Source organism: Archocentrus centrarchus, chromosome 12, assembly GCF_007364275.1.
Source record: "Archocentrus centrarchus isolate MPI-CPG fArcCen1 chromosome 12, fArcCen1, whole genome shotgun sequence".
Classification (NCBI taxonomy): Eukaryota; Metazoa; Chordata; class Actinopteri; order Cichliformes; family Cichlidae; genus Archocentrus; species Archocentrus centrarchus.
In genome coordinates this window covers 21,273,346-21,284,191 of record NC_044357.1, presented here as the reverse complement: position 1 = coordinate 21,284,191, position 10,846 = coordinate 21,273,346, and the positions used below count along the sequence as shown (strand labels likewise).

Sequence of the window (10,846 nt, the reverse complement as noted above, 5' to 3'; positions counted from 1 at the left end):
CTATACAACAGCAAATTATAATAGAAAAAAATAAACAAGCGTTTGCATCACAGAAAACGCATCAGAGTGCAATATACAACTGTTTGGCCAGGAAAGAGGCAAAAGAGGGAGGACAGAAAAGTGGCGAGGGGTTTCAGGGTTCTTGTTTTTTTTAACTTGCAAAGCCATTTCACCATTGGAGGGTTTTACATTGCACCAGAGGAGGAAAACAGACAAAGAAAATATAGATCTTACTTCTTTTTCCCAGTGGATCACTAAACAGCTACAGCTAAAACACCACAAACACGGCGGCTTCACGTTGGCATGTTTTTTTTTTTCTTTTAAAAGGAAAAGTTATCACTACTTCACAGTCAGAAAAGTCACCATTCAACAGTGAGACGCTAAAACAGCAACATATGGCATTATACACAACACTACTCAGTGCATGGCCCAATTAAACATCATTACTAACCGATGATAAGACTTAATCTGACAGGATACAATACTGAAATACAACTGGCCCTTTTTGAGGATTATTTATTAAATATCAGCAAGCAACGGCCTTTTTGACATTAAAACGTAACGTCTCTGCGGAGGAAAGGAAAAAGACTGTGGAAAGAAAATACTTGAGTCTCGGCAGCCGGAGGAGGGATGGTTCTGGCTTTTAACAGACTAACCAAGCTCTTAAAATGAATACTCTAAACCATCATCTTGCTTTAGTGTCAAAAACTCACCATTAAAACATCCCCAAACACTACCAATAACCACTTCTGCAGCACTGCCAGCCTGTGAACTCAGTATATAGGACCAAGTTTACTTGAGCATACAAACTCAGCGACCACTTCATTAGTTCAGCCTTGCTTGGACATTTGTGTCATAGACAAAGCAACATTTTTCCAATTTCCTATTGTCATGCCTAAATGCATCAATCCGCTGCCATGTGACTGGACAGTTGAAAATGTATACCTAATGAAGTGGCCAGTGAGATGGTCTCTCGAGTTATCAAATCAGTCTTAAATAGTTTAAAAAGTTACCGAGTGCATCTTTTATTCTTTCTGATGCTCAAAAACGAGGTTTTTCAGTGGCGTATTCAACCACAACATTTACATGCGGCTCTCAGAACATCCACACTGGATACAAACAGTAACGGTCCACACAAGTCCAAGCATGCTACTGAACACGAACATCTCAAATGGGTAAGGAAAGGGTGGGTAGGACAGAGCCGAGAGAGAGCGAGTATGGCGACTGATGCATTTTTACAATATGAAACCCTCAGGCTGCACATCCCTCCTCTACCTGCTTACAGTTAAATTCACACCATGGAGGTAACCAAAAGGAACAAACGAGAAAATATCTACCTTTTACACAACCTAGTAGGTTTCATAGCATACAATATTACATTTTGGTCATTTCCCTTTTAAATGGCCTTTTCTGATATTTAATCCATTTTAAATAAGTTTATTTTGTTGCATCCATTGTAAAACATGAGAATACTTGCAACAATTTTATTCTTTGATATAACATTTTTTTTTTTTAATTGTCTAAATTTTTTTTTCTTCTCAAGCAAGATGCATACACAGTTAATGGGTAGGATTTGGTTGGGGATGCTATGGGGTGGGACGGGTGGGTGGGTGGGGGTAAGGTTAAAAGGAGAGAAACTGAGTGGAGGATTTTTAGCTCGTCACTTCCTCATCTGGTTTGTTCATGGCCTTGAGCTGCTCCAGCAGGCTGGTGGGAGTGAAGATGTGGGTCGATCCTGGAGACACGCACACGCATAGAAACACAAACACAGCGCGTTAGATCTGCACGACTCCAAGGCAACTGATGAAAAATGTGTTTTCAGCTCTTGCTATGAATGCCTACGTTTTAGATGAGGACAGCCTTACGTAATGTTGGATGTAAGGATAGATTGTCAAGTTATGGAATTAGAATCTGTTAGTCAGCAGGTAAAAATGGGTTATGTATTAGAGTTTAAAACAATGTTAGGGTGGGAGGTATTTTCACTGTACTCAAGTGGAAGTTTAAGTGCTTCTGGGTGTTTCTGTTCTTTCACCCTTCAAATTTGATGCTTTCTACTCTTCACTGCACCACAGATCGTAATCGCAAAAGGGAAATTAAAGCGTTACAGCCACTTCACGTAAATCAGAAAATGAATGAATTAAAGGTTATGTTACACTGTATTGCAAAATACTTAAGCCACTTTTGTTTTGCAGATTCAAATTTTGCATACTGGTATTTTCAGAATCTCCTAGAACCTCTCTGGGTATAAGAAGTCTTACACATTAAAGTGGACCTATTTTGCTTTTCCTTATTTTCCGTCATATATATAAATACATATACTGTTACAGTTGTGGACATGGCCAAACTTTCAAATACTGGACAGCTAATCCCCGTGCTTCACACTGCTCAGTTTTTATCTTGGATGTAGCTGATGTGGGGATTTCCTAGTATGGTCACAGAAAGAGCTGTTTTCTGAGCACTGCACCTCTACATAAAGGGATTTTTTTTTTTTTTTGGTTGTGAAATAAAGTTAATAGTGGAAATTCCATTATGACGCTGGATTTTTATCTATTAAGGGCAAAATTGAGGGGCCATAACTTCAAGCTGTAGGTAACATTATATCACTGAAATGACTGTCTTGTATTGATGACTGAAATAACAGGGTTGTTACCATTTTGTTTTTGTATTTGGAAACGCAGTTAATGGTAACATTAGGCTAATATTAGGCTCACTAGCTTAACAGTTGTAGTCTATCTGAGCCGCCATTTATCCTGCTGGTGGATCCTTTAAATGGATTTGGGGGGGGGGGTGCTCTAAATAGGACCAGTATAACATACAAAGACTTTTTTTTAACTGTAAATTACATGAACCTGCACTTGTGTAGTCCAAGAATGAAGATGGAGTGGGATTGATCACAATAGGTCCCCTTTAATTTGTGGGATTTTTGTTAGCTTGTGCAGGAGCATGTAATGTACTACTTTACACTAATACACTCTCACTCCACAAACATACAGTCGGATACCAAGTTATTAGGCAGTGTTAAATCACATGCAGCTGAACACAATGGGAGCACATAGATCAGAGATGGCGCCACACAACTATTATGATTCTATTAGCTTAAAGCAGGTGGTGGGCTAGCTGAAAACCTGCAACACCAAATCTGTATTGAGGTTCTGCAGACACGTGACCACTACCCACGCGATGTTAACTTGTCCGCCATTTTGGATGTGACAATCATGGTGGCAATGCGGGACCAAGTGAATGAGGCCCCAGACACACTGGTCCGCGACCATCCAGCAACCATTGTTTGTGAGTAGATAAATGAATTTTCCCCAAAAAGTTGCAAGTGGCTGCTGGAGGTTGATAGTCACAGGGAAAATGATTACTAAAGCCTTAGTCACACAGGCCTACAGACTAGTCAGTGATCCCCTGGCAATCCCCTGTCACTAAGGGGGAAAAACTGCATTCCCCAACCAGCTGACAAAAACCACCTTGGCATTGCTTTGGGCATTGGCAAATTACTGTGGTCGTAGTTTCAGCAGAAGTGACAGACTTGTCTGCAAACACTGGCCTACTTACTCTCAGTGAAACTGTGAAAAGTACGGTGCAACCTAAAAATGGAGGGTGGCTTCAAAGTAAAAGTTGCACCATATGAAAAATGTTGGCTGCAGTTTGAAGACAAACCTCTATTTTAAGTTTGCGTTGCACTTGGTCAGGTTGTACTACTACTCAGCGAGTATTTGCAGACAAACTTCAAAGACTACAAGTGGCTGCAGCAATCTGCTGGCAACCAAGGTTTTTGGTGCAGCACCTTCTTTGCAACCGATGTCACAGCGAGAGCCTGCAACCTCCAGGAACCACTGCCAACCAGCTGGAGGATACACGTTTCGCTAGCAATCCACTGTTGTGTCACATCCAATATGGCAGACAACTCTCGAGCGTATGATGTCATGTGAGAAACCTCAATATGCACAACCACCAAAAATGTGCAAGACTGTATTGACCTTTACTTAAAGGGCATGCAGACAGCTGAAAAAGCTAAGAATACTTTAAGAAGTCAAGTCTTGAAATCCAAATCCAGCGATTTGAGTCTGTTGTCAAGTTTAAATATGAATGGAAATGCTAAAGTCAGTAAACCTAATGACACAGGAATGGACAGCTGAAGACACATTTCAGACATTATAAAACTTGCAAGGTGCAGGTCTGGAGTAAAGCAAACACTTACTGCTGCCTTAATTCCTGATCGTGAAGATATTGAATTTGATTTACTCCAGACACCTGTTCAACATCGACCTACATTGGTTTGTTTCTGTTGCAAAGCTGCATGTTTCTTCCAGTTTGGCTCGTTTAGCATCTTTGCCTCAAACACAATTACCTAAATGTTAAACCTGATCCAACGTGGGGATGTGAAGTGGAAGTAGCTGAAGGCAAAAAAAAAAAAAAAAGGGGGAAAAACAGAAGAGAAAGAGGCAAGCCCATTTCATATTGGGTTATTAAGGTGATACGGTGGTTGCAGGAGTCGGAGATCGTGAGTGGGGGTTTAGTGTGGGTTAAAGTTGGGGTCAGAGTGGAATGTCGAACTGGCCTCGCCTGCTTCTCTCTGTTCCCCAAACACACAGCTTGGTGAGACTTTTTAGCCCCAGAAACAACACTGTGATGTTGCTCTCCAACACCACAAAATACTGGTATATGACTGGGTTTGCACCAAAACAGCACTGCAAAAACAAAGATTTGTTTAACGGCCATTTTTGATCAGGAAGCTTTGAATGCAGCAGTAAGCAGGGAGGGAGGCGTCATACTGCTCATGGCGAGAGCTCTGAGAGCTTACTGAGAATACCTTAAAGTTGGTTTCTAAATGATATCGCTTTAGCAGATTAGTCATGCGTGAGATGGATGTTCAGACTACAGTATTCTAGTCTAATAATCTTTACTGGTTGCATTATATATTAACACTTTACTAATTAATTAGAGATAACCAGTCAGACATTTATAGAAAAACATTACGTCTGCCATGGAGGCATGTTTTTTGGTGCTTAAAGGAATTTTGTCTTTTTATTAACAGTTAAAGCATAAAATGTTTTCCTTTTAACCCTTTGTCAAAGGGAAATTGTTTAGTTTCTTTCAAGAACCCTTTTTTCAATACAAAGTGTAAGAAAAAGGCACACGACTGCACCGATTAAAAAAAAAAAAAACATGCCTGATAAAAACTTGGCCAATCACCACACCTTTTGATTGCTTCTGATCATTAAACACCATTAAAATGCTGACCTTTGCATGGAGATCTGGGTGACTGGTTTGCAGATGTCTTTTAAGATTTGTCGTGTTTTTACCCGAGATTGTCGCCCTACAAGGTTTACACATCGTTTTGTTTGTCACAACGTCAAAGAACAAATGTGTCCATACATCAGCTCTTCTCTTTCTATCTGCTGACATTGTTTACATAACTTAGTTATATTGGAAGTAACGACAAATTACAGGCTAGTTTGTTCTTCCCGGGTTTAGAGCAAATTGTGCGTTTGATTAAATGTTTTCCTAACTTCTTCCGTCCTTTCACAAAATTAAATAAATTCTGATTGGATTTCGTCCCCGCCAAGCATTTTCATCTCGTTTTCATTCATTAACTAAAGTGTCAATTCATTTCGTTATTGTTTTTATCCTTTTAGGTAGTTTTTATTTAGTTATCGTCTCGTTATCGTCATGAAAAAAAGGGTCGTTGACGAAAACTATGAGGAAAATATTTCGTCAACGAAATTAACACTGCTCTGCAGTCCTGTGAGGTACACCTCGTGATTCAATAGCTTGTAGAACCACCTTTAGCAGCAATAACTTGAAGTAATAATTTTCTGTATGAATTTATAAGTCTCTCATACCGTTATGGAGGAATTTACTGTATAAATCACACCTTAGTCATAGATTTTGCTAATTTTACAGAGTCTTAAATTCATTGTTTGGTTCTCCACACATTTAGGTAACAGGTTTCCTTTTGAGCAATCAATAGAAGACACAAAAGCAAAGACTTTTCAGTCACTAATTTATCCATCAGTGTGATTATTTTGATGCAGATCTGGACCTCAGGTCCAGGTAAGTGTGCTGCTGTCTAACAGGAGCTACTTTGAGAGTATTCTCAGTTACTAATTTATATATTCCTGCATGAAAAAGGTGATGTGCTGAATACTAAGATGAAGGATGATTTTTCTGAAGAAATGGATAGTCACCTAGAGAGGGGGAGTAATAATGGTTATTTGGCATCTATTTCTTTTTCATGTGGGTTGCTAAAGCATATCAGGTGGAACAATGCAACATTCTCAGACTGTCTGCAAAGAGGGGTCGTGATGGCTGTAATACCGAAGGCAAATATTCATATGAATTTATATGAAATTGTTTTTGGCTGCTTGATTTCCCGTTTTCTCTGACTGTATCATCATGATGATATTCTCTTAATATCCAGTACCCTCTGCAGACAGGTCATGAGCCACGTGAGCATGTGATGGTGGGCTGAGTGGACAAAGTCAAAGGACTAGCAGTCAAAACAAAGAAAAATATGCACAAGGGGGAAAAACACAAGAACTTATAAAGTGCTTCTTTGAAACCCAACAACTCAACTCAAGTGCCTGTCCTTGGGGGTGGGGGGTAACAAATAAAGGTGATTTTTTTTTTTTTTTTTTTTTAATGTAAAGGGAAAATAACAGAAAATAAACTGTAATAACTGATAAAGATGTTGGGGCAGATTAAATCTGGAGTGAGTTTTAAACAAGATCAAAAGGGCCTTTGGGTGGCCATCAAGGGGCGATTTAATCCACCCTGCAGAGATGGTGGGAGGAGGCAGCAGGGATGGGTTCACGACCTCCTCAGGCATGGCCGCTAATCAGCACAGACTTCGGATGTAGGAACTGCAATGTGCACACATTGCATCAACTTTTTGAGCTAAAGACTGCTCCAACAAATCTTGTGTTACTTGAAATAGTTGAATCATATGTTTATTGCACTGGATTTGTGGGTAATTTAGCCCATGAAGTCTGCAGTCCACATGAACCCTACACTTAGTGACTTCCTGAGAATACACCTGTTTGGACATATGGTTTGAGCCTGAAACACGTGATGGAGTCATGGTTGAGTTACTGATGCACAGGGAGTGAAGTCTGATGGAGCGGTCCATGCAGTGAGGAAATGTCGGGGGCATCCATCCCTGAGGAACTTGGGGAGGAGGAGGGTGGAGTTACATAAAACAGTACTGAGTGTTCAAAGAAGAAGGAACAAGGAAGAAAGCCCTTGTGCTGTGAAGGTTCAGAAAGGGCTTCTTTGCACGGCTGCCTTTACTTTTTTCTGTGTGATTTCTCTCTCCCTCCCTCCCAATCTGTCTCTGCCTCACTCGGCTGAGGGGTCAGGGTCCTCAAAGGACACCCTAGTGGACTCTCGGAAGTCGGGGTGCTGCAGGTCCTTTAAGAATTTGGTGGGGGTGAGCATGTGGGTGGAACCTGTGGAGGAACAGAAGTGGCTTCACCACTCGTCTCACAGCACATGCCATGCCCCCTCCCCTCCTCCACACGCGCTCTCCAGAAAACAAAAGGGTCAAAAACAAGCAAACTGTCATACAGAGCACACACACACACCCACCCACCCAGAGAGACACACACACACACACACACACCTAGTTGCACAAACACAAACTGGGACGCACAGACACAGAGAAAGACATGGCGTGGCTGCAATTTAAAGACAACAGTTGTTTTTAAAGACAACAGCAGAAGCAGAGCACAACAAAAGACACTTTCTGTTAACGTAACATTATAACACAGACTGGCCGGCGAAGCTTTAAGACATCAAATAAACAGTACACAGGAGCATGACACAGAGGGCTATTTTAACACAACACATTGCACACAATAGGCTACCTGCTATCTATAATTGCACCCTTTAAAAAAAGAGCTGTGGCACTAATGTGTAACGTGGGATGTTTGACGTCCTCTGTGTGTGTGTGTGTGTGTGTGTGTGTGTGTGTGTGTGTGTGTGTGTGTGTGTGTGTGTGTGTGTGTGTGTGTGTGTGTGTGTTGAAATGGGTTCCATTTGGAAAATTTAGAAATAAAATGGAATTTTAGAAATTAAAAGGGTTAAAAAAAAATTTAAAATTTATTGTGTAATATTCAAGGCAAAAACATTGCAATGAAGCCCCAAATATTCAGAATTCAGAAAACTGCTTTTATTCGTCTATTATAAACTCTCAAAGTCTGATTTCCCCGTATACTTTAAGAAAAATTGATTCTTTTAATTTTAAATGTATCATAACATGATTGTAGCTTTTCGTTTTATGCATTCTTCTACTGTACATCAGGAGCTCACTTCCGCTTGTTGACTCCCTTCATGTTTCTCCACCTGCCCATCTTCAATTTTTTTTAGCCACGTCCTCACTGAGAAGCCTCCCGCGCCCTTCAGAGATCACAGACTGAATCTGCAGCTTCTCGTCCAGCCTCTTTAATCTTAAAACATGGAGCCTCTAAATCAGGACGCAGCTTTTCTCAGCTTCCACTAAATCATGTCCACTCAGAGACACACTCACTCTGTTTGTAAGGTGGTGGCTGTGTCTTTAAGTAGCCATGCCCACAGCCTACACACCAAGCCTCGTGTTTTTCCTGCGTTCTGTAGCACCTTCTGCAACACTACTCACCAATGATGGCTTCCCACTTCCCATTGGCCTGCGTGACCTCATAGGCGCAGCGCATTTCGCTGAAGGAAACGCCGCCGATGATGAAGACCATGACACGTGGCCCAGTGCGGTACTCTCCAGGTGTCTTGTTCTTGTGCCAGTGGCCATACCGAGCACTGTCATGAAGGAAAACACGAGTCATGTAATTGTGTAGGCCTTTTTTTATTAATTTTTTTAATCCCCATTCAGGTCAATGGAATAATCATTCCTTGAAATCCTCTGTACAAATGTTTCATGACAAATCCTACATCTGGATATTAAGTCAGTTCATTCAAGGAGGACAAACTAAACATTGTTTAGTTTGTCCTCCTTTCTTTTTTTAATAATCAGAAGGTCATATGCACAGATGGTGCTCTCCAAAAAGCATGGGAACCCAATGTTCTCCTCGTAGAAACAAACTCTCAAATTCTCTAGCACTGCCCAGTTTCAGGTATTTTACTCTGTTTTGTTTTTGGAGTTACAAAAAAAATCTTAGAGTTTTTCCAGGATAAACAAACTTGAGCTTGGGTCTTCCTCGCTTTCTTTTCTTTCTTTTTTTTTTAAAGCAGCTATGTGCTCATTTCTGTTCACCAGCCATGTGCTACCTGTTCCTGTGTGCCATCTCATGCCATAAAGGTGACATTTTAGAGATTTTCCACTGGAGGGAGGAACCTGACTAGACTAAAAAGAACACAATGAGAGCATTCTGTTAGTGTCTAGAAAAATACAAAGAGTTGAAGTTTTAGAGCTAAAGGGAGGGAGCGAGCTGCAGAGACAGGTGATCTTTTATGAGTGGCTTTGTTACTGTGAGTATCCTACATTATATCACACATCTTTAATATAAAAACACTAAATTATAGCCAACAGAAATCAAATAAGCTGAGATGAAGACTATGCCCAAACATAGCAGGTTTTATCTGATTCTTTCTACAGTACCAACAACCTGCATGCATCCTAACAAGACACTCCATGCTGGGTGTGTGTGTGTGTGTGCGCAACTGTTGGGGAGGGACAGTAAATAAGGCAGGAGAGGATGTAATGCTGAATCGATACACGCCACACAGACTGTTGGTATAAAATTAGCAGCTTTTCCTTATAAGGAAATGCTGCTAATTTTATACCATTTTCTATGAATGCAATGCAGTGAAAAAAAATCCAAAATCAGAAAGTAATAGCAAGATATTACTGTCTGTGGTCGTTTCTTCAATATGATGTTAAAGCATATAAAGACTATATGTAGCTCACTAACCTGCCAGTCCGCAAACCCCTCTTCTTATTTCTCCTCAGTCCCGTCAGACTTATCTCCCTTCCTAAATTAATACTGATACCATACCACCATTTCTCTCTTTGTAATTTAAAAAGCTACAAGCAAAAAATAAAATGCTATGCAGTGTGAAAATGCATTCATGTGTGGGTACCTGACAGCAGTGGTACTGAAGGAGGCGGAGGAGCGGGTGGAGATGTAAGGGTAATGCTTGGTATCCAGCTTATCGTCAATAGCATCCTGCAGGAGAACAAAACAGATCCTTGTCAGCAATATCCTCCCTCTCTCTCTCCCACACACACACACACACACACACACACACACACACACACACACACACACACACACACACACTTGAAATAGGGGGATTCACATCTCTTAGCAACTTCGACTGAGGAGGTCCATTACAGAATTAGCTTTGCACAAATGAAGGGGCTAAATATAGAAGATGACAACTAGGCAGGAAAAGCTGATGTTTGACTGAGGCTGTTGTGGGTGTTTGTAAAGTCAAAAATAAATAACAGCTTTTTTGGATATTTCCTTTAGAATTACTTGAGGGGAAAAGAAAAGCATCTAAAGTAGAGATGTTTTTGAGATTGGCACACAAAGAAGCCCCAATGCACCTACCAGACAGCGAGTTGAATATGGTTCTCTTATGTTGTTAAAACAGCACAAAAAAAGTGCCTATAAACACACCTCCATGATGTCCTTGATCAGCGGTGTCCAGCGGGACAGCTGATAGGTCTGCTCGCTCACGCGCTCCTTCCTGTCGACCTTCTTCCCTCTGCGGAGGGTGGACTGATAAAAGAAAGGAGAGATGTGGAAGACAGAAAAAGTGTAGAAATAAAGGATGTTCAGCTGGAGCCCTCAGTAAACACGAGACAAACTGATCTGCTATATGCTGATATGCTACTTGCATAAAC

At 40.8% G+C, this 10,846-nt stretch overlaps 1 protein-coding gene across 2 annotated transcripts in view; it reads right to left on the bottom strand.

Annotated features, from left to right (window-relative positions):
* Positions 1 to 139: 139 nt before the first annotated feature.
* The window catches only part of stxbp1a (syntaxin binding protein 1a), a 35,340-nt gene continuing 24,633 nt past the window's right edge, over positions 140 to 10,846 (bottom strand). Inside the window, exons 16-20 of one of the 2 annotated variants that reach the window (XM_030742188.1) lie at positions 10,620 to 10,721; positions 10,078 to 10,163; positions 8,642 to 8,796; positions 7,297 to 7,454; positions 1,603 to 1,735 (exon numbers count right to left, since the gene is read on the bottom strand). In XM_030742188.1, the coding sequence (XP_030598048.1) occupies positions 7,345 to 7,454; positions 8,642 to 8,796; positions 10,078 to 10,163; positions 10,620 to 10,721 (453 nt within the window). In that variant the 3' untranslated portion in view covers positions 1,603 to 1,735; positions 7,297 to 7,344. Of the gene's footprint in view, positions 1,736 to 7,296; positions 7,455 to 8,641; positions 8,797 to 10,077; positions 10,164 to 10,619; positions 10,722 to 10,846 lie in introns of both variants that reach the window. The other variant, XM_030742189.1, reaches the window with a different exon arrangement.